Below are 24091 nucleotides of genomic sequence, written 5' to 3'. Positions count from 1 at the left end.
ATATCTCCATCTTAGTGGTGCATATCTATCTATCTATCTATCTATCTATCTATCTATCTATCTATCTATCTATCTATCTATATTTATATCTATCTATCTGTCTATCTATCTATCTATCTATCTATCTATCTGTCTATCTAGAGGTGTGTGTTACTGTATCTCACAGCATCTTTTCAGAGCTATGTGATGGGGACATTGATTTGTTTTGGAATTCTAAATTCTAATGATTTTCTATAGGCCTACATGCACATTCAGCAAGAATGTTGTATGCTAAGTGAAGGTAGCATTTTATATACACTCTTTGGAGCTTGATTACAACCCATGTAACAAGCAGGTGTATAATTTGACAGAATATATATGTGACAATGGTCGGTTTGGTAAACTAAACAAAGACACATCGGTATTATGTATAAGCCTACTACGTTTTCTATTTTAAATAAGCTGTGCGCAAATACATCTAAGTATACGGTAACCAGAGGAATGTGTCACACCAATGTGGAGCCGTAATGATGTCAACTTGTTATTTACTTTCCAAATCTGAATGACTGAGCAGGGCGAAAGGAGAATTAATCAGCCACTATGTGACCGGCCAGGCGCAAAACACAGCGTTTGGTTGGGGGAGGGGGGTTGGGGGAGGGGAGCCGGCTCAGAGGCCACTTCGTCCTCCAGTTTGCGTTTTAGCGAAGATCTCCGCTACTGAAGCCGTAAAAACAGCGCTATGATTATGACGCCAACACTAAGCAAGGTTATCCGTCTTTTCTCGGGGAAATAATAAACTATAGCCGACGTACTTTAGTTTGTTACGCCAAATGAACGTCCGTTATGCTTCCACGAACAATTCTATACGATTATTTAAATATAAAATATCTAACTACTATTGTGGGATATGAATTTAGAAACGATAGCCGTGGGCTCACAACATTTGTTGTGACATATTATGTAAATATTATCGTCTTATTTTATAAAGTGCTATTTGATTTCCTGACAACCACTCCTATCACATATTGTTGCTCATGCAATGCTCAATGACCGATTAAAGTCAGTTAAAATAAATGGTTTAAGGTCTCTCTCTCTCTCTCTCTCTCTCTCTCTCTCTCTCTCTCTCTCTCTCTCTCTCTCTCTCTCTCTCTCTCTCTCTCTCTCTCTCTCTCTCTCTCTCTCTCTCTCTCTCTCTCTCTCTCTCTCTCTCTCTCTCTCTCTCTCTCTCTCTCTCTCTCTCTCTCTCTCTCTCTTCCCCCCCCCCATGAGTCGCTGCTGTCTCTCCACCTTCCCCTCAGAAGGCTGGGACTCCAGGAGAGAGCGAGCGTGTTTGGGTCGTCACTTACACACGGCGGCTGACTCGAGTCAATAAACCGCGTGCGTGAGCGTGTGAACACATTATATGCATAAACCCCCACACCGCCCCCCCCCCCTCACCCCCAACAAAGTCGCCAGCGTGATTAAACCGCGTCGGGAACTTGAGATATGATCATAATAATAATCAGCAGAATGGGAGGAAAGTCGTCGCTGGCTCGCTGAAGTTGGAGGTGCCGCTCGTGGAAGAGGAAGAGCTGGCCGACACCACGAGCTCACTCTGGTACAAAGGTAAGCAGCACGAGCTCTCGCTTTTACTATCGACGGTTTTTTACGCAGACGTCGGAACAAATTCGTGCGTTTATTAGGGGGAGCGTGTAAGGTAAAGGTAATTATGTTTCGTAAAATTAGTTATTGTCGCGATGGTAACGTTTTCACCGGCACGCGAAGCAAGCAGCATGAGCGCGTGCACACACACGCATACACACACGAGCAATGGAGCAAACACACACACATTTGAGACTTCACACGTGTGTGGAAATGAATGCCCTAGTTCCCGTTTTAATCGCTTTGTTTGAAATACAACTCGTACAACTAATGTCGTACTCTTCTAACATCAAAAGGCTAAGTTGTAAATCATAACAACTTTTTGAAGATGGAAATAGACAACTTTGTGTTGGCTAATTGTGTGATGTCGACTACATTACCCCTAAAGTAATGTATCAAAAAAGTAGCAATGATCCCTTTGAACTGTGAATGGTGAGTAAAAGTGACATGGCAGTGATATGCTCCACTGTGCCATGCAGACTGCGCATGTGCAGTGGGGTGGGGGAGTCTACATTTAACTGTACAAGATGTTGCCACTGAATTTTAACTGTGGCTGTAAGAGTGTCACTTCTCAGGGTGCTGGTTGAGGCTCTGCTAACGATATCTGTCATGAACAAAGATGGATGTTTCCAGTCTTCCTCCACTAGGTTATTAGTGCATGATGTTGGTCATATTTTTATTCCCATCCATCTTTCTGAACTTAATCTATTTTGCATGTAAGATCAAACTATAGGGCACACAGCATAGTTGCGTCAACGGTTACTCTAACATCCAAATGTGTATGATCAGTAAATATGTGCATGTATTAAGGCCTAAATGACTGATATTCAAAATGGAAGCATGCCAAACTAGGACAGACTAGAATTGGACTATGCTCAACCCAAGGGCAGCTATGTGTGATTGTTGTGTTCTCTCAAGCTGTAGTTGCGTGTCTTCTCTGGTCCTACATCTCTAGTTGGGGTATGGTGTCCCTTCCCTGGCCATGCCATAGTATCCCTCACATAGGGACATTAATACCATAGCGCAGAGATCCGGGGGCGACCTTGGCACTGCTTTCATGGAACTATGTTGACTTACCTTGAGGTTTTCACTCCAGTCATATCACCTTCCCTCCTCCCTTCCACCCTAGGGTTGGGAACTAGCGAATAGTTGAATCCATCTAGCATCATTTTACAGGCTTTTTCTTAAGGCTAATCACCCCCTCTTTTTTAAAAAGATGGAGAAAGATTGAATATGATAACATCTTCTAAAGACTATGGGTCAGACGATTTGAGCATGCGCAGTAAAGGTCAAGGTTTTAGTCACCGTCATTTGGAAAATAGTTTGATTGCTCTCTGTTAAAGGAACAAAGCCGTTTTATTAGGGTCTAATTGGGTACCCTGGCCCGTTTTGTAGCTCTGTTCACTCTGGAGGGCTGCCGGCCGTTAGGGTTGTGGTGTTAAGTCTTTGGTAACTCGTATCGTTTGGGTCTACAACCTGGTATGGAGGGTGTGAACCTGATAGCATGCAGACCTGGAGCCTCAGCCATCTGAGGCAGCGTTGTGTTCACAGGAAACTGTGTGGATACTGTGTCGGTTTTATGTGGATATTATGTTGGCGTTGTGTGGCTACTCTTTTGGTGTTGTGTGGCTACTCTTTTGTTGTTGTGTGGCTACTATTTTGGTGTTGTGTGGCTACTCTGTTGGTTTTGCATTGATACTGTGTTGTGTGGCTACTATTTTGGTGTTGTGTGGCTACTCTGTTGGTTTTGTGTTGATACTGTGTTGTGCAGCTACTCTTTTGGTGGTGTGTGGCTACTATTCTGATGTTGTGTGGCTACTCTGTTGGTGTTGTGTGGCTACTCTTTTGGTGGTGTGTGGCTACTATTCTGATGTTGCGTGGCTACTCTGTTGGTGTTGTGTGGCTGCTATGTTACTACTACTATTTTGATCCAATGCTTTAAAAAGAGAGTGTACAACTCTGGATCGATTCCCTGGAGTGCTAAATGGATAACATGATTGCCCACAAGGACAGTGGTCTTTTTTTTTGATAAGATTTGAAATGTACCCGCTCAGCCTCTGATCTCAGTGGTGGCTTCTGAAGCGATTGATGAGTCATCTCTGAGGATTGGCCTCAAGTCAGTCCTTTCACTTAGAGCCCAAATGGATTCTGGTAATCCAAATATGCCCTCCAATGGGCCTCATCCACTTGCGGCCATCTTGGCTCCATATTAGCCTGGTGGGGGAATGGATCCGGGATTCCGTGTTCAGTTCTCCCACCGGCTAGAGATTAGAACCAAGATGGCCGCGTGGTGAAGAAGGCCCAGAGCTGGTGTTTTGGGACGGGAGTACTGTGCCCATGGAGGTCCCACGGCAGACCCTGGCGGTGTGTTGAGTTAGCGTTGTGGTTCAGAGGTCGGTGGTGGATTCGCCAGCTGGGCATGGAGGTCCCAGAGAAAGGCCAGCGTCAAAGCCTCCCTGCAGTTTATCTGACTTCTCAAATATTTCTGCAGCAGTATTTATTTATGATAGCTACACCACCCCCACCCTTAAAAAGAAAAACGCATGTAGTGTGTTTAGGCCGCATGCCAATTGGCAAAGGAACATTTCCCTTGAAATAACAGCCTTCTCAAGTACTCACTGCTGCTTCAAGGAAAGTGGTGTTTCTTTAAATTCTAGTTCTGATAATCATTCTTGCCTTGTGCTTTGGCCTCATTGTTTGTCGAATTTGTAAGTGTAAGCCATTGACAGGACACTACAATCAAGTTATCTTCTTTCTGTGTGTGTAGTCCTTTGTATGATCAGGCCTCTATCATTTTCAAGGAAAAAGGAATCGATTGTATCTATTATACGTGTCGGGCATTAAAGGAGGTCTTTTAGGCCTTTGGAAGAAACCTGTACCTCCAAAGTTTAGTGAAAGCATTTGAAGCATCTTTTTGGTGGTTTATCATCCAGGAATACATACTAATCTATCTGTATTTTTTGGATAATATTGATTTATTATTTGGATACAATGATACCTCTTTCAATTATTTTGTATGTATTTTGTGCAATCTAGTTAACCGTTTCTATTTCCCAACAAGTGCTGACAATACGCTCTCAAAGAATGAAAGCAAAACTCAACAGTGACTGGAGCCGTTCTGTGGGTGACCTTGGGAAAGTGCAGTCAGGGGTTTCGTTATCTGGTCGTTGTGGAGGAAAGGCCTTGGAACGGAGGCTTTGAGTTCTGCTGCGGGTGTGAGCCGCCCTCTATACAGAGCGCTTCAGGGCCGCAGAGGAACAGCACAGCAGTGGCCCTTGGTACGCTATACAGTGTGTAACCTGTGTTGGCGTTGGGCTCCTCATGGTGGCTCACATACCACACAATCACACAGGCATGGACGGCAGCCAAGTCAGGAGTGCTGTTCGAACAACGCCACTAGATTTATCCGTAAATCATTACACAAAGAGAGTTTGTTAATCATTCGCCAGATTGGACAAAGAGGGCAGAATGCTCGGTGGGAGGGTGTGTCTCGTCTGCCAAGGAAAGTGTGAATTACTATTTAAATTAAGACCGGTTTTTGGTTTTCCTCGCCTTGTACTGATGAGCAACCATTACACGTCTTGGATTGTCATGAAATGTGCCGCCCTCTGCATTTGTTGACTTTGATCTGGAAGAATCCACATCTTTCCAGAGACCGTGGCGGTATTTAAAAGTGGGTTACAGTACAGTTTTGTCTTCTTTCCCTAAAATATTCCCAACATGGTCCAGCGGGCTGGGGTTTGGCCCAGGAAGACGTTCAAGTCAGCAGTCCGTAGTGTTCCTTGGCCTCCAAGTTTGGTGTGGATTTGATGGATGTTAAGATCATTGTCCTGCAGGAAAATGAATCCTCTCCAAGCCAGGAGGAAGGGCAGGCCTCCCCAGACAAGAACGGGACTTCTCTTTGGTCAATGTGATCCTGAACAAGGGAAGCAACTGTAAAACGAGCTGCGACTGCATCTGTGATAAATGGAAAACCTCCTCAAATGGATGAACAATTTCTATCATGGTGTTTTGTGGTATTTGTTGTCTATGTTGTATCCCGTACCCTTTAACGTTTTGATTGAAACAAGGCATTTCGGCCTTGCTTCCACAGTGAAGATTCTGTGTCTTTGGTTGTTGTAGAGCAGTTGGCCTGGTCTTGCTTTGGATGGAAATAACTCGGTTTGTGGAAATCTGTTTTAAACCACCCCTTTTTAGACATGCTCAATTTAGCGGCAGTTAGCTGCTGGCACTGACGAGAACATTTGCTCTCGTTTTGTTTCACTTTGGCATATTTCCTTCATGTTATGATTTTAGAATTTAATTCAGCTTTGAAATAGTTTGGTTTTCCTAAGTGATTCTATATGCATTGTCTAATGCTGGTATATAGAGGTCCCAAAGACTGTGGGGAACAAAAATGTCAAATCAAATCCATTGTAGGACACTGAATATTGGAACTACTTAATTTATAATATCCAACTACTCTGACGTGTGTGTGTGTGTGTGTGTGTGTGTGTGTGTGTGTGTGTGTGTGTGTGTGTGTGTGTGTGTGTGTGTGTGTGTGTGTGTGTGTGTGTGTGTGTGTGTGTGTGTGTGTGTGTGTGTGTGTGTGTGTGTGTGTCCCACACACTGTCCATCGATGAGGGACACGCATGCCTGCTGAAGGGAAGCCATTGTGTGTAGCCCACGGGTCGTGTTACCTGCATGTGCCTTGTGAATCCCAGGTATGGTTCAGAATGAAGATCACCCTTTAGAGAGTGAGTCTGGCAGAGAGACAGAGAGAGAGAGAGACTCTTTGCTGTGGCATGAGCAGCTGTTGACGGGGGAGAGGCAGGATCTTCTGGTCGCCATAGCAACAGTTTTATAACCTATGTTGGTGTATCAATGTGTGCCGCGCCGTATTTCTGCAATGCTCCAGATCTTGGACGAAAACATAAATACAAAAACCTTGGCCGTGGTTTTAATGTGTGTGTTGGTGAGGCTTTTTTGTTTAATTTCCAGATAGAGATCCTAGATAATAAAAAGTATTATTAGCACAGAATAATCATTCAGCCATTTACAAGGTACGTGGAACATGATTTCCTCCTGATCTATTCATATCGTTTATGAATGTTCTGTTCTTGGGGGACCAGTTTAGCCCCGTGTATGCAAGACTCATGGCGCATTATCATCATGCTACATAATTGGATTAAATATGCAAACCTTAGTGGCTTCGTCTAGTTTAAGTGGCCTAGATTTTAAGCGTCTAATTCATTAAACAAACATTATACTGAGTATTTGTTGTCCACACAAACACACACACAAATGAATTATTGAACAGCAAATGGGTTCCTTTGTTGGGGACGTGTCCACGGCCGGTTGAAGAGCCGGCTGGACTCGATTGAACCTGGAGGAAGGGCTAGAGCTCACACAGAGAAACCTATTGCTGTTATTAAAATGCAGCGCACATGCTTTTGGTCGATGGGCGGCTTCCTGCTCTGCTGTGCATGCGAAGGGAACAAAAGAGATCTGTGAGGTAATTCTGTTGCAATACGCATTGCTTGCTCATATTGAGCAATGCAACCATTTTTTTTTTTTTTTTTTTTCAGTGTCCCAAAAATCCCATCCTCTCTGAGTACTCACCCTCCTGCTTCTCGGAACAAGGAGCAAAACGCTGACGGCCCTGCACTACTGAACCACCCGTACAAGAGGGCTTTGAAGATTGGGAAATATCCCTTTTTTTTCTATTGAGAAATGTATTAACGGTAATGCCCTGACGCACTCTTCGTTAACCAATTACCAGTGGAGACGAAGGAGACCAGCGTTTAGACGAGTGCGGCTCCACCGTCCCCCAGCGATCAGTCAGGTGACCCACGTGAAGCTCGCTCCATGACGAGGAGGACATGTTTTGAAGCTGAGACTCATCTCTTGTGCACCAACGAGAACATTTAGTTCTTTGGTGGAGATGGTGGGGGATGGGCAGGGCGAGTAGATAGTCAAATGTGTTGCACACAACGCGTCTCCTTTTATAGGCTTTTTGGTGCAGTAGTCCAGCTCTTTCCGTGGACTCTCCCCTGTTCGTGGCTCTCCACCTGTGTGTGTTTGTTTTTTTTCTGGGGTGTTTCGCCGTAATCTGATCTCTGCAGGCAGTCTCACAGGAAGTGGAGATGGGGCGATAGCAGGGCACGTAGCGTTGAACGGCCGATGGCTGGCGATAAGACCCCACGTGGTGTGTTGTCTTCAACATTCCTCCCACGTTGCTAAGCCCCACTGCCTGCTGACGGCCTTTTGGCGGTTATGGGGGAGGGAGAGAGAGAGAGAGAGAGAGAGAGAGAGAGAGAGAGAGAACGAATGTCAAACGATGTCAATATGCTTGTGGGGGATTGTCGTTTTCTATTAGATGCTAATGGCTTTCGGCGGCCGACAGGATCATAGTTCTGCCCTGGGTCTGTGGTGTAGGAGCTAATGCCACCAAACACCTCCCCCTCCTCCCTCCTCCCTCCTAGTGATCCTCCCTCCCCTCCCCCTCTCCTCCCCCAGAGGGGGGGGAGGGTTCGGGGGAACACCCCATCTCCTGCACCGTGCTTTGGTTAAACAAAAGAATGTACATTAAGTGTGTTTCTATGGGACCCGCGCGGCGGTGGGGGGGGATGTGTTTTACGCATTGCTAAATCGAAACCGGCCCCATTGTCACCGGCGGTGGGGATGATGCAATACTCTGACTGGGCAGGGAGAGAGTGAGGAGGCGGTCGTCTTTAAGGGCATTCGGCTAGCTGTTGTCACTGGGCTCATGAGATTGTGGCGGTACTGGGTGTACCACTCACTCCTATACAACACAGCGTCAGAAGACTGTCAAACAGCCGGCAGCAGCAGAAGACGCTAAACACGCTGCCAGCCCCGCAGCTCGTATGTGAGAAGTGTCCCCCCCACCCCCCTCGGCCCCATCTCGCTCCCAGCCTCCTGACCTACATCGAGGGTGCTAAATGACTCATTCAGAAAGGAGAGGAATAAATGAACAAGCAGTTGTTGTGGCTACCTGCTTCTGGGTTCATTATTCATCTCGTCCTCCCTCCCCTCCCCCATCCCCCCCTCCCCCCTCCCCCCTCCCCCTCCCCCATTCCTCCCCCCACTTCCACATCCCCTCCCCCACTGCCGAGCCCCCACCCTTCAGCCCCAACCAAAGGCTTCAAAGGCGGGTTTTACTCAGCAGAGCAGTTCAAGAGAAAATGGCTGCTGTTTCCAGGTCTTGTTTGCACATCTGTCTGGGGGTGACTGTTCAGGAGAAAATGGGCTCCCGCCATGCGAGAATAGAACGCAGCACTGCCTTCTGCTCATTCCGAGCGCCTCTCTCTCACTGCTGGTCTGCTGGTGTTGGAATTGTACAATATTTTCAGAATATTTTCGTTTTATATTCTGTGTTGTGTGAGCATGAATGGACTTTGAGATCTTGGTTTGATGCCAAAAAACAAATAGGTTTTAATATAAGTCTTAACAGGCCCTTAGCGTATCAATCTTTTTAACTGAAGCACACTATGACTTCCCTTTTTTAGAAGAATATTTTAGAATTCCGATTCGGAGTACTACTTCATCAACCTTGGCAGAAAGTGTTTCCATTACCAGGGGTACTCTAAAAATAGATGTGTGCAAGAATTGCACGTGTATTTACACAATGAGAGATGAGTTGCATTCACAGCTATGAGCAGTATGATGTATGTATCTCCGAGCAGAAGGAGTAATTATCACAGGATACAAAGGATGAATGTTCTGCCAAACGTCAGGGTTTGATTGCATCTCGTCAAAGCGGGTAAGAAACCAGCTAGCCAGCTGTGGGTTAACCCGTTACAGGCTCTGAGGGGGAGGGGAAGCTGTCATGATGCCAGGGTTAAGGAAACATGTCATGATGTTATTGGTTCAAATGTTAAGCCCGCCTGCATCGTCATCATCTTTGGTTCAGCGATGGAGAGTTGTTGGTTTTAGATTGAAAGTGAGTCCACTTTGTACAAGGGCAGGATGTGGTTGGAGTTCGATTCCAAGACAACGGGTTCTGGGTCGTGACTGAATCCACACAGTATAACTGTAGGCAGGTTTGGCCGAGCTGGTCCTAAAATGAGTCCTAGAGTTGAGTCAGTACAATATATAAAGGCACCTGCTTAATGAACCAACAGTCATGTTGTGTTTTGAATGCAATGTTTAAATCCCTGCTATGTCAGGTTGTTGGTTTAAAGGGTCCTTGTGGTGGTCCTTGAGTTTAAATCTTGTACTCTATGGCTGAACAAAGGATTCGAGGAATGCTTCTGCTATCGTAAATAATGAATGGGTGGGGATGATGGAAATCAGCCAACACGCGCCATTTTCTTCACACCCGCTCTTCAAATATGCTGTTAGGCTCCAAGTCTATTTTAAAAGCAGCTCACTGAAAACGGAGCGGGGGCTGGCGTTTTCGGTTTCCACAGGTCCATGCATGACTAATGCTGTTTACGTGCCCTAGTTTGACTACCGCCTGTATCTCGCTGCAAGCGTGATCTGGCCAGGGAGCCCGTACTACACTTTGGGCTGTTAAGTAATTGTTGTAGTTAAGTAACAGTGTGCAGGCCAGTCACTCGGGGTCGGGCCCCGGTGACCTCAAGGGGCCACAGATGGGATCCTCGTCACCTCCCAGCAGGGTGCAGTTTAGGCTTCGACACAGAGCACTGACGAGACGTCACCCAAATGGTTTGGCGATGGATCGTTGTGTTTGTTCTTGTGTATTTATTCAGGCCGGGGTTGGAATCTGGAGGACTGTCAGTATTGGTGCTGCTGTACACCGACTGTTGAGAATGGAATAGGGCTTCAACATCGTAATGCACATCACAAGGTCCATTCCGTTGTGCTTCCAACATGGACCGTCCTGCTGTGCCTCTTCCTGTGCTTCCGATCCATTTTGAAGCATAGGAGCACTGGAATGTGAATTATTAGGTTGGTAGTAGTGTTTTTTTGGTCATTGTTTGGTCATTTTTCTCAGTGATTTGTCATTATGGGGAGACAGCGCTGTGTTTGAAACTCCCCCAGCATTTTATCATGCGAGAAGTGGCAAAACAAAGTTTTCCTTGGCTTAGGTTGTGTTTAAGTTTATTTTGGGTTTTACAGTACTACAATTCTCTTGAGTCCGCCTAATATGACGGCGTATCGCCAATGAAAGATCCTATGATGCATTGATGGATGGACAAACCCTGTAAGAACTTTTAATGGTGCCTCAATTTATATGTGGTAGCAAATTCATTTTGCTCTTTTATTTTAAGTTTGGTATTCTCTTTAATATATTCCGTGTGTTGGCATCCCACCGCGGGTGTACGGGATAATGAAGTGACTGATCACACGACAGCTATTTTGCATATCAAGTTGTGTCTTCGTTAACACATGCATAAACGTCCAAAACATAAGGTCATTCTTCATAAAGGACGATACTAAAATAGAATTCATCGCAGATTTATTCTTTAAACACACTTCTCGGTCCCCTCTTAAAGCAGCCATGCAGACCCATGCCTCCTGTCACTGGTTTCGGTGGCCTTCCGATTTGAAATGTGTACCGTACCACTAGTCTCCAGGCCCGGTGGCTAAATCTCAGAGGCCGATTCCCTGGAAGAAGAGTTTGGCTTTTCTCTTCCTTGGAGGGTGTGGTCGTGTAATTGCTGGTTTTTCTATCAAACCCATCTGACACAGGGATTTACAACCATGGAGGACGCAGTGCTTGGGGGCGGCCTCCCCGTCACACAACCGCTCCATTATGTTGCCAGTGGCTTGGCGAGGGCTGGTCTCTGCTGCAGTGTGGCCGCGGGCCGCTCTGTCACTCTGGGTCTAACGAAACAACGATGGGACACGGTGTGGCCTACCAGAGCCTCTCAGGGTGGAGGGTGGAGAGCCTGGAACGTGTTTGATTCCCGTAAGAAGGAGCTGTGCACCCTTTAGTGTTTGGCTGGATGTGTCCGCTCGGGTCGGAGGGGGAGTCATATCCTTGGCATTGCCATGCGTGTTTCTTGGTACATGACCACGCTGGTCATCACACCGTACAATGGAGTAAACATGTGACTCAGTCACCGGAGGGCCGTGAAGACGGTGCTGTTCTCCGGTACTGCAGGCCCGAGCCTCAGCTCTTCATTGTGCTCTGCTGCCGTGAGTCTGCTGTCAGTGAGATGTTGATTGGCAGGCGTGTCCTGATGTAACAGAAGGACCGGTCCCCTGGAAACCTCACGCTCTGATTGCGCTCCAAAGCGAGGTCCCGTCCTGGGCCTGATGCTCGGCGCGGCCGGCCCCCCTCTGGAAGAATGGCCCTCGGTCGGAGGAGTAAATAATTCACGTGGGGCGGCGTGCCGGCTGGTAATTGGCACAACACGGTTCTGTGTGCTTTTCCTCGGTTCCCGCTTGTTGCTACGCTACCAGAGGGGAACCTGAGTGGGTCCTTAAAGGCGGTGGAGGAGTGTTCCACGCATCCCTCGCTCTGTTCTCACTCTGTTCTTACTCTCCTTACTCTCCACTCTGTGGTGGCGGTCTGCCCAGCCATGGTTTCATAGATGCTCCTCGGTTCATGTTGCTCCTCTCCAAGTAGATTGAAGTCAAACCTTAAACCTTCACCGTTATAATGTGCCTTGCAGCTGTTCTGGGGTTCCTCTTTGTTTACACACCACTAACAACGGATACTTTAGTTCCCTTAGAATGGGATTATCCCCAGTCATGGATAGTCAATACATTGAGTGTACATCTTGTACAGAAAATCAAACAGATCCACCTATGAACACCACGATGTTCAAGTATCTTCTCGTCTCTCATTGTCCTCCAGGTTATTCCAGAGACTCATGTTGCGGGCTGCCTCTCACTCTGTTTGTTGTTGTCTGTCGTGCAGAGGAGCCGGTTCAATATCCTCCCTGTTCCTCTGGCCTGGCCGGCCAATCACATGCCACCTGCCGCTGCACTGTGCCAAATGGTCACAGACACCAGTGTTTAGCAGGAGGGTATTTCAGACTCAATGTATTTCATTGAGAACCGGTTTGAAATACCGCTCTGCTGCTTGGTCTGAGCCCCTATAGGTGGGTTCTGGGGCGATGGCCGCAGAACTGTGTGTGTGTGTGTGTGTGTGTGTGTGTGTGTGTGTGTGTGTGTGTGTGTGTGTGTGTGTGTGTGTGTGTGTGTGTGTGTGTGTGTGTGTGTGTGTGTGTGTGTGTGTGTGTGTTCAGAAACACAACCACAGACAGGGCACACAATGCGTCTCAGCTCGGGCCAGATGAACAGCATAACGTGGGAAGAGTCTCGCTCATCACTCCCACCCAGACCAGCACCACTCTAACCTCTCCCCCTCCTCCACCTTGTCTCCCCAGGGTGAGCCAAGCCTTCCTGCGTGCCGCCTGCTAGCTGCCCGACTAAAATGAGTATAACCAGCGACGAGGTGAACTTCCTGGTGTACAGATATCTTCAGGAGTCAGGTAGAGAGAGAGACACACACACACACATGCACACGTCCTGAGTTCTTTGTTATGGGATCTCTGTGTTCTTTTGTGCAAAATTGAAACAGTGGAAGTAGGGGTGCATCTTCTGACAAAGATCTCACCACCTCATGTCTTCAGTGTGACATGAGAACAACGCACACGGCCGACCCACAGTGCCCCTTTGTTTTGCTGTAGGGCCCGTCGTGGTTTGTTTTGTAGCTTGGAATGCAGGATACTGTAAACATCACTACTCCAGGTTGATTTGGATTCAGACACCCCGCCCATCCACTCTTAATGTAGAGTGGTGAGGACGTCTGCATTCTGACCATTCAAAATGGACGCTGCCTGGCACGCATGTTAAAAGTATCACCTTAAACATGTTGACGTTTACATTGACCATGTTATACGTTGTCGGCACAAAGGACGCGTCTCTCTCCATCTGCAGCTCGTTTCTCACCCTGGGGGGGGGGGGGGGGTGAGAAACCCCGCCCCCACAAGGATGTTTGCTCTGCGTTTGTTTGTGTACAGTCCAGGTTTTTATTTGGCTCTCCCCCGCCTAATTAATTCAATTTGGCTCCAGGTTTCTCCCACTCAGCGTTCACCTTTGGCATCGAGAGCCACATCAGCCAGTCCAACATCAACGGAACGCTGGTGCCCCCTGCTGCCCTGATCTCCATCCTGCAGAAGGGCCTCCAGTATGTGGAGGCGGAGATCAGCATCAACGAGGTGAGAAGGAGGAGGTGGAGAAGGTGTTCTGAAGGAGGTCCTCAGAGATGCTGTGACGCTGCACACCCACCGGACGAGAAGGACAGTAGCTTAATTCGATGGAAACGCAGAGTTTATTTGAAATGCGTTAACAGCTGTAAGGGAAGATAACGTGGCTTTTTGGACTGTTTAAATTAATCAAAGATGTCAACCTTTTTCATGTTTAATTAAAATACAATGTTCTCCTGGGGTTTAAAGAGCCAAACCTGTCTGAAACCTGGTGATTATAGCATCCTAGGCGTCTCTTCTGGCTTCACTTAAACCCATCAAACTTGCCAAGAAATTTCGTCAAAACGACTTATTGTCCCGATTCTGTCGATGGGCGCGCCTCTCCCAAACCTAAACAATCTGCCGTAGCACTTTGGCTCATTGACTGCAGGAGAGAACCAGTGGCTCACTCCCACTAATGCTCTCCAGCAGTCAGCACAACACAGTGATGTGGACAAACAATGTTGTGAAGCGAGGTCTCCATGAGGCCAGGAGAGACTGTGGATGGTTCTAGGGCTGTGCGATTAATCAAATTTTGATCCTGATTTCGATTTTTTTTGGGTCAAACTATCTCCAAACTAATATAATCGAGTTGAAACAATTTATTTTAGAATTTTCTTTTTTTTAAGTATATTTGTTTTATGCATTCACTGTTTTATAGAAATTTTAAAAATGAACAGCTGGATACATCTTTGTTCTCAGTTACAAAGTGTTGTTTTTGGAGAGAAATGCTGAATAAATGCATCATGTTTTCAAACTCAAAAATAATCGTTTGTGATATCGTGATAATCGTGAATCGTGATTGACCAAAATAATTGTGATTTTTCAATAATCAAGCAGCCCTTGATGGTTCTACTATAACTCAACAATCACACTGAACACACAGATTCACCTGCCGTATTAAAGTCATGTGACCACAGCGTTGCCCCGCCCCCTCTCTCTCTATCAGGACGGCACAGTGTTTGATGGGCGGCCGATCGAATCGCTGTCGCTCATCGACGCCGTGATGCCGGACGTGGTGCAGTCGCGCCAGCAGGCGTTCCGGGACAAGCTGGCCCAGCAGCAGCAGGGGGGAGGGGCCTGCACTATGGCCACGCCCAGCCCCGCCCACCAGGCCATGGCGCCCAAGAACGGAGAGACCCCGGTCAATGGCGAGGAGAACGGCACGCACGCCATGAGTGAGTGGGGGTCTGTGTGGGCTCTCAGGGGCTCTGGTTAGGGAGGTTCTTGTTTGTGATGGTTGGAAGAAGCTGGTATCTTACCAGATGAGTGCCAACATTCTTGTAAGTGAGCACAGGAACCTACATACATACAGGCAAAACATTTTAAACCGGTGATGCGGTGCTGGTCGGTTAACTGTAAGGAGATTCCAACTACAGCTGCTACAAGGCTGAAGGTGCAGCTCTGAAGGCGCAGCTCTGAAGTAAACATGCTATCATCCTATGTCTATGTCTCAAGTTACACAAATATGTCTCTCTCTGCTGGTTCCTCAAAACAATAAACAGCAGCAGCAGATGTTTAGGAAGGTGAAGGCGGAGATGTAGCCGAGGCTAGAGAGAGGAGAGTGAGGGATGGGTGCAGAGATGGTTTACTGTGAGGAGACTAAACTGTCAGAGAATGAATGAAGCCGTCCTTCAGGACTCGCACACATATTTACGTGTGGCATGGTGTCATTAACATGGCGGTTTGTATACCGCCGGTGATCAGGACTTTCAGATTAAGATGCATAAAAACTTCTCCTCAGCGTTGATGTAGCGTTCAAAGCGGACCTTGTTAGGAGCTTGTTAACAGTGTGTGGCTGGTGGTCCCCCCTCAGACCACCACGGGGAGCCCATGGACCTGGACCTGGACGTGGAGATCCCAGCCAGCAAGGCCACCGTGCTCCGAGGACACGAATCCGAGGTCTTCATCTGCGCCTGGAACCCGGTCAGCGACCTGCTGGCCTCTGGGTGAGTCTCCCTCCCTCCCTCCCCTTTCTCAGTCTTACTCCCTTCTCTCTGCTCGTCTCCCTCTCCTGTGTTTTTCTATCTCGGTCTCCCGCTTACTCTCTCTCCTTTCTTTCTCGCTGTCTCCCTCGGACTCTCTCTCCTGTCTCTTTCTCTCTCTCTCTGTTTCCCTTTCTCTCACTATCATCTGTCTCGTACTCTTGTCTCTCTTTCTCAGTCTCTTTCCCCCACTGTCCCCTCTCGCTTTCTGTCTCCTTCCCTCTCTTTCTGTTTGTCTCTCCTCCTCCCTCTCTCTCTTTGTTCAGGGGAATTGTTTAAACCGCCATTCATTCCTCTCCTGTGAATCACAGTTCTCCTCTCCTCTGCCAGGACATTGTGCTCCACTGGGTTTCTTAAATAGCCGTCCCATTTTCTGGGTCAGGTGAAGGATCAAACCCATCAGGGTTCTGGGATGTGGGTTTAGGGTAGGGATGCACCGATCCGACTTTTTCAGTTCCTATGCCGATACCAATGCTGGGGCCTTGCGTATCGGTCGATACCCAATATCGATCCGATATCATTGTTGATTTAAGAAACTACAAACCTCAACAGGACAAACATACTGAAGGCATTGGGTGACTACACCTTTCTTTCCTGAGACAAATGTAATAAGATTAAACAAATTAATGCAATGAACTATTACATAAATTAATGCAATGAACCATTTATTTATTACAAAAGTTCAGAAAAATGTGCAACAGCAGCAATAATCTATGGATCAGCATTTATATTCAAGTAAATAATTGTAACGGTAAACATTTGGTGAACTATTAAACAAATAAAAATGAATGAACTATTAAACATACAAAATAAATACAAATGCATTGCTTTTCGCTCGGTCTAGCCCTACTGTTGATGTGGAGAACCGAGCGAAAAGACTACAACCAAACGTAAACAGCCCCATTTCTGGTTTCGGCCCGGTTTCCGTTTCAATGCGATTTACAAAATGCCAAATAAAACATGACAGAAACAGTATTTCGCTACGATACTTGATTTGGAACATCAACAAACACCACTAACCACTCGGTGAGTTGCACATTTCTGAAAACAAACGTTTAGGGTTGTTTTAAGGACAGGTCTGTCGCAGCAACTCCACTCAATGCTCGCGCGTCGCGGCATGCATGACGTAGCCCGTGGCGCGTAATATGTTTTAAAATATTATTTAAAAAGGGACGGATCGGTTTGCTTTTACAGATACTCGCTCCAGCTAAAATGTTGATATCGGGGCCGAAATCCGATCCTAATATCGGATCGGTGCATCCCTAGTCTAGGGCCTGTGTTTGTACACATGGGTTACTGTTATGTGGTTTACACCGGCTCCAGCACGCGAGGCCTGACCCCTGACGCCTCTTGTCTGTTTCCTCCAGCTCGGGGGACTCCACGGCGCGGATCTGGAACCTGAACGAGAACGGCTCCTCCAGCTCCACCCAGCTGGTCCTGCGCCACTGCATCCGCGAGGGCGGCCAAGACGTCCCGAGCAACAAAGACGTGACCTCGCTGGACTGGAATGTAAGGACCCGCTCCCCGGGCAGACTGATTGTCATCTGTCCATATGTCTGGCCGTCTGCGGCGCGGCACTAAAACGCTCCTCTTTCCGTTCCCAGAGTGACGGGACGCTCCTGGCGACCGGGTCCTACGACGGCTTCGCACGGATCTGGACGAAGGACGGTGGGTGTGATTGAATCTTAATCTGATCTGTGGTGTCACGGGGCCACCTGACCCCGGTCTGTCTGAGCCCTTGATGCTCATCTTCTAACGCAGCAGTCTGGGATCTGTCGTCCCGCAGGGAACCTGGCCAGCACGCTGGGTCAGCATAAGGGGCCCATCTTTGCGCTGAAGTGGAACAAGAAGGGGAACTCTATTCTCAGCGCCGGTGTAGATAAGGTACTTCACTAAGATGTCACGTCTCACGGCTGTCACGCTCGCTTCAGCGGGGAGACGTCTTCACTCTCTCCGGCTTTGATTTAATCTGACCTATTTTTTTTTTTTTTTGTTCACTTCCAGACGACAATCATTTGGGACGCACACACGGGGGAGGCTAAGCAGCAGTTCCCCTTCCACTCAGGTAAGACACACACACACACACACACACACACACACACACATATGTGGGGGGGGTATGTATGTCATGCCCATGACAGGCCCCCCCTACCTGACCATGGCTGGATTTGTTTGTAACCCATGTGACCTCTCCCCCCAGCCCCTGCCCTGGACGTGGACTGGCAGAACAACACCACCTTCGCCTCCTGCAGCACGGACATGTGCATTCACGTGTGCCGGCTGGGCAGCGACCGACCGCTCAAGACCTTCCAGGGCCACACGGTGAGCATCACTTCCTCTTCCTGTCCCCAGGAGCGGCCCCGTCCCAGCCCGACCACCTCGATCACGTGATTGGTATGCCTGCTCCTCAGTGGACCGAGCAGCAGGGGCTCAGGAGGTGCGGCGGGTTATCCGGTAAACCGAGGGTCGCTGGTTCAATCCCCGACTCCCCCTAGCCAAGTGTCGTGGTGTCCCTGAGCAAGACACCCTAACGGTTCCCGCAGTGCGGGCTGTCACCGTGCGGTGATTGTGAGGCTCTAATTGTAAAGCTCTTGGAGTGGCCACTGGTTAGAAGAGCAGGATGTAAGCCCATTTACCATGGTACTGTGGTACTCTGAGCTGATTGGTGTGTCCTGTTGTGTCCGCGCTGCAGAATGAGGTGAACGCCATCAAGTGGGATCCTTCAGGGATGCTGCTGGCCTCCTGCTCCGACGACATGACGCTGAAGGTGAGGACGCGCTCACAGTGTGACACGGGATGGAAACAAACAAGTGTAACGGCATGGTTTTTGTTTTGAACGATTCCATGAACCGATTGATCAGAAATGAGCCAAGAGCTGAACGTTCTCCTCCAGAGAGGCGTGCGGTCGAGCAGAACAGACGTTCTCACAGAGCATTCAACTCCCTAATGGCTGAGGGATGGCCGTGGCGTTTTGTAACAAATTGCCCTCAAATGATGGCTGTTAAATCTCACCTAGCGCATCTTAAACTCAATGTTCCTCTCCTCTTCTCTCTTCTTCCCTCCTCCCCTCTCCTCCCCTCTGCTCCCCTCTCGTCTCCTCTCCTCTTGTCTCCTCTCTCCTCTCCTCCCCTCTTCCTCTGCTCTCCTCCTCTGCTCTGCTCTCCTCCTCTCCTCCCCTCCTCCTCTGCTCTCCTCCTCTCCCCCCTCTTATCCTCTCCTCCTTCAGATCTGGAGCATGAAGCAGGACCAGTGTGTTCACGACCTGCAGGCCCACAGTAAGGAGATCTACACCATCAAGTGGAGCCCTACTGGGCCCAGCACTGGCAGCCCCAACGCCAACATCATGCTCGCCAGGTGGGTCCCACCCCCAGTACTCCTCCCCCTAAACCCTGCTCAGTCAGGCCTGGTTCTGGGGCAGTCTGCGGACACACGTGAATGTAGAACTGCTGCCTCATAGCATACTTGCCTAAGTCATATTTTAAGGTTAATCTTGTATTGAGTCAAATAGATGACTTTGGCAGATAGTGATTATGGAATGTAAGAAGCACTCTGATTGGCTTAGGATACAGCCAATGAGGCACAGTGAATCAGCAGCATTCGGAGAGAGTTAGGTAAGATCACAATTTGGCCAAAATATGAGGCAATTATGCTACGAGGCTAATGACACGTTTAGTAAACGCACTGCTCTCTTCATAAGCCATAGATTTTAATTAAACTCTATCCCTTTTCATAATCTTTTATTTACTTTTTACTTCTCTGCGCGTGATCAGACGTGTACGTCTAATAACGGGGGTGAGGAAGATGTGCTAATTGCAGACGGCCTCTGGTTCGTTATCGCCAGACTTCACCTCCACCCCACGCTGTAGACGTTCACACCGCATCTGGCACTGGAGAATCTCGCACATCGTTGGAATATTTTAGTAATACGTTATTAAAGTTTGGATGGCTCTTCGTTGCCATGTATTTGTGCAGTACACAGAATGATGCCTGCAAAATATTCACTTTAATACAATTCTGTGAGATTATTTCACAGGACAAACAGATTCTCATGTTGTTTTGGCTTCAGAAATAACAAAAATTTCCCAGAATTAAGGTTTCCCCAAACCCACTTTTATCTCAATAAGGTCCAATTTGGAAGTGTGTGTGTGTGTGTGTGTGTGTGTGTGTGTGTGTGTGTGTGTGTGTGTGTGTGTGTGTGTGTGTGTGTGTGTGTGTGTGTGTGTGTGTGTGTGTGTGTGTGTGTGTGTGTGTGTGTGTGTGTGTGTGTGAGTGAGACCCTGGTAGGGGAGATCTCAGATGGATCTCATTATATAGAGAGCTGGGGGGACTAGACTGTAACCTTTCGACTGGGAGGCGAAAATCCCACTAAACACCAGTTTACTGTGTGTCTGTGAATAACAACAAATAGCCAACATGCTCCTGAAACAGCCTGGCCACTTCCCGTCTACCCTTGATTGATCTTATCAGAGGTTCATCCAGCATCATGCCTTGATCATTATCTGATTTTTTATTTTTTTTACATTACATTATTTCTATGCCCTCGTTTGAACTGTCGTGAGACCCTGACATTCAATCACTTCATTGCCATTCAGTGATTACTGCTCACGGTGCGGCGGTTAACCTAAACCATGGACCTAACCCTGTTCCCCTGTCCCCCCACAGCGCCTCGTTCGACTCCACGGTACGGCTGTGGGACGTGGAGCGCGGCGTCTGCATCCACACACTCACCAAGCACCAGGAGCCGGTGTACAGCGTGGCCTTTAGCCCCGACGGCCAGCACCTGGCCAGTGGCTCCTTCGACAAGTCTGTGCACATCTGGAACACCATGGTGGGTGGTGCTGGGGGGTCCAAGGGCCGGGGCAGGGAGACCCCGCCAGGCTCCAGTCACTGGTAGAGCTCAGCATTTGTCAGAGGGTCAAATATTGGAGAAATGGTGTATGAAAGAAATTGCTTGGACAGTTGATGTGTCGACTCTGGCATGTTAGGAGACCAGAGTCTAGAAGTTGGCCCCTGGGGGGAGGGGGGGGTAGATCTGCATGCGATTCTGTTCTCCATCTCACTTGGTTCGGTATCGCGGCCGTGTTTCAGAGAGCATCTCTCACAACACAACCACTTGAGATCCCTCCGATGTGCTCAGAGAACGCAGGCTTCTGGTGTTTACTGGTGTTTACTGGTGTGTGGTGGTGGTTACTGGTGTTTACTGGCGTTGACCTCTGTGTGTGGTGGTTCTGTTCCAGAGCGGGGCCTTGGTGCACAGCTACCGGGGGACCGGCGGGATTTTCGAGGTCTGCTGGAACAGCACGGGGGACAAGGTCGGAGCCAGCGCGTCGGACGGCTCGGTAAGACGGACAGACGGACGGCCGCCACGCACGACACACATTCAGGCTGAACCTAGCTGATGGTGAACTGGAAATGGGACAGCATAATGCAGTGGTGATCTAACTACTGGTGAACTGGGACAGCATAGTGCAGTGGGTAATCAGGCTAATGGTGAACTGGGGCCTGATAGTGGGTAGGGTAATCAGGCTAATGGTGAACTGGGGCCTGATAGTGGGTAGGGTAATCAGGCTAATGGTGAACTGGGGCCTGATAGTGGGTAGGGTAATCAGGCTAATGGTGAACTGGGACAGGACAGCTGGTGGTCTTGCTAGTGGTGAACTGGGACAGGACAGGAGAGTGCAGTGGGTAGGAGGGCCCTCAGACGGATCCGTCACCCTTTCTGCTAAATGCCCTGCAGCTCAGTTCTGAGTCGCTGTGGGTGACATATCTGCTAAAGGGCAACAAAACAAAGGACAGATGACATTTTAATGGCGTGTACTTTCTCCTCCTTCCCCCTCTAGGTCTGCGTCCTGGATCTCCGAAAATAACACCTGACAGACGAGAGACGTTGGCCTCGAACCGTGTTTGTTCAGTGGAAAACATTTGAAATGGTTTATGAAAAGGGCTGCGAGGTAAACACCGTGAACGATCAGCCCTCACAGGACGCCCACACCCCGCCGCCCCCCCCCCCCCCCCCCCCCCCACACACACACACACACACACACACACACACACACACACACACACACACACACACACACACACACACACACACACACACACACACACACACACACACACACACACACACACACACACACACACACACGACCCCCAGGCCCTGAAGGGAGACAGAGATGAAAACAAACCACCGAACACTGGTCAGCCTCCGCGCTGAGCGGACCTGAGTGCGTGTGTTCCCCTGTTTGACGGACACTGCTGTGAGGGAGAGACGGGCAGAAGGCAGCTCAGACGTCGACGGGACTCGCCTCCGATCGCACTCTTTTTAGCGAGTCTTTTTAGCCTATGGTTTGAAGTTATGTCCAAACCAGGAAGTGCCCACACCCCCCCCCCCCCCCGGTGTCCCTGGTGCGGCGGGGCGACGCCCACCTGTGTGTGTGTGTGTCCACTGAGAGGGCGTGGCCGTGCTTGCTTCGCCGCTTGCGATGCTGAAATGGAGGGTTGTTGTTATTTTGTTTCTTTTTGTTATGTTCGTGTCCTCGCCGTCGCCTCCGCGATGAGAGTGATCAGCATCGATGACAATGACGATGACAACGATTGGTCCCCACGACGACGACGACGACCGCGCTGCTACTTCAGCTAAGTGGCGGAGAACCGTCATTGTTGATTTAAAAAAAAAAAAAAAAAAAAAAACTCTGCAAACGGACGCGTAAAAGTTGTCAGTAAGAGATGCGGCCCCTTCATCATCATCCTCGTCCTCGTCACATCGAGGTCTCGGAGAGGAGGAAGAGCCAACAGCCGGTTTTATTGACGTTCTTTTTTTTTTTTTCCTACCTGCGGTTTCTCAAATTCGGATGTAAATTGAATGAATGTAAAGTAGCGTCAATTGATTGAACCGAAACAAACACAGATTTATATACTGTGTATATATGCTTCTATACAGTACAGTTTAAGGCCATCTGTAGAAGCCCGTTACCACGGCAACACACGCTCCCATCCTTGACCCCCCCCCCCCCCCCCCGCGTTGGATCTCACCGTGTACTGGTGGCCAATCCGCTACCGTCTGTCTAGGACGTGTGTCGTTCATCACCCATCACAGATGTCATGTCCCCGGTCCAGGTCCCCATGTCCAGGTCCCCATGTCCCTGCTGAACCCGGTTTTCCACGCGTTTTCACTGACAGGTGGACTCTAGGCTCTATTTCAGTCCCCGGCGTTCACCCCCCCTCCCCTCCGGCCTACTGAACGCTCCCCGCACAGGATGACTGAGTGGTCCGATATGAAAGCATCAGACGAGTACTGCTGTGGCCAGCGAGGGTTTGAGGTCCCCTCACAGCGCAGACAGCTGCTCTGACGGCCCGATCAGGACCTAGTGCTCCAGAAGGCCCGGGTGGGGGCGGAGCTTTAGTGGTGGGCGGGGTCTGCTGTAAAAAACGACCGGACACGACTCCAGCTACCATCGTTACCCTGATGAGCCTTTTCTCCGGTTCGCTTACGGTCGCAGTCGCACTTGTTGGAGCAAGTGTGCTTTTCCTCGGATTGTGGGCGTTAATCGCAGAAAGTCGGTCTATTGCAGATTTTTATTCTTTTTTTTTTTTTTTTTTGTCGGTTTGTTTTCTTTTTCATCTCTTAATTTTCGTCATACTCTGGCGTCGATGGATGTCGCACTGTTTTTTTTTGGCTTGTTAATTGGCTTAGAGCCATTATTGTCTGTGTCAGACTGAGAATTGGGCTGGTGGCGGCGGCCATCGTGGCCGGCCGAGGAGCCGGTGAAGAACCAGTGATGTGAGACCCGCCATCTTGTTTCCCGCCCCCCTGTTCAGGGTTTGGTCGCCTGTTTCAACGACAAAACAATGAAGTCACTCGATGTCTCAAATAAATCACTCTATTTTGATATCAGAAAGCAATGAGTCCTTTTGTTTTTATTTGTTTTTATGGCTGGAGAAGTACACATTTTGTACAAAGTTGACAGAGGGAAGGATTTCCCTGAAGTTGCTGCTTCAAACCATGACTTGAATGTTAATGAATCAATGGGATCATAATGTGAATAACATTTAATATTTGATCAAATACATGATAAATAAATAAAATACACTAAGGAACGCTAGAATCGTTGGAAGCTTAATAATTAGTTAACTCTCAAAAGGAAAGTCACATGAGTTCACCAAAAAGGGTTCTGGATTTGTATTTTTAATACCTATTGGACTGTAAAAGCATTTTCAAAACATTTAATATTTTGAATTTAAATGATAGTTAGCTCATGGATCAAGGAATCCTCATCATCTCGGGCTCCACAAAAGGGGATTGATCATTAACCATGT

At 48.3% G+C, this 24091-nt stretch overlaps 1 protein-coding gene across 2 annotated transcripts; it reads left to right on the top strand.

The window, feature by feature from the left end:
• Nucleotides 1-1288: 1288 nt before the first annotated feature.
• On the top strand, nt 1289-23681 carry tbl1x (transducin beta like 1 X-linked). 2 transcript variants are annotated; one of them, XM_084478527.1, is made up of 15 exons: nt 1289-1584; nt 12927-13031; nt 13615-13760; nt 14737-14965; nt 15604-15736; nt 17140-17281; nt 17377-17440; nt 17559-17656; nt 17777-17837; nt 17973-18094; nt 18465-18539; nt 18999-19126; nt 20435-20600; nt 21010-21111; nt 21613-23681. In XM_084478527.1, the coding sequence occupies exons 2-15, from the start codon at nt 12974-12976 to the stop codon at nt 21637-21639; spliced, it is 1551 nt and encodes a 516-aa protein (XP_084334653.1). In that variant the 5' UTR covers nt 1289-1584; nt 12927-12973; the 3' UTR covers nt 21640-23681. The 2 variants fall into 2 exon arrangements, with proteins under 2 accessions (XP_084334653.1, XP_084334654.1); XM_084478528.1 differs by lacking the exon at nt 1289-1584 and adding an exon at nt 9472-10533.
• The last annotated feature ends 410 nt before the right edge of the window (nt 23682-24091 follow it).

Source organism: Micromesistius poutassou (genome assembly GCF_964030765.1).
Source record: "Micromesistius poutassou genome assembly, chromosome: 14".
NCBI classification, from domain to species: domain Eukaryota; kingdom Metazoa; phylum Chordata; class Actinopteri; order Gadiformes; family Gadidae; genus Micromesistius; species Micromesistius poutassou.
This window is presented reverse-complemented; position numbering and strand designations above follow the sequence as displayed.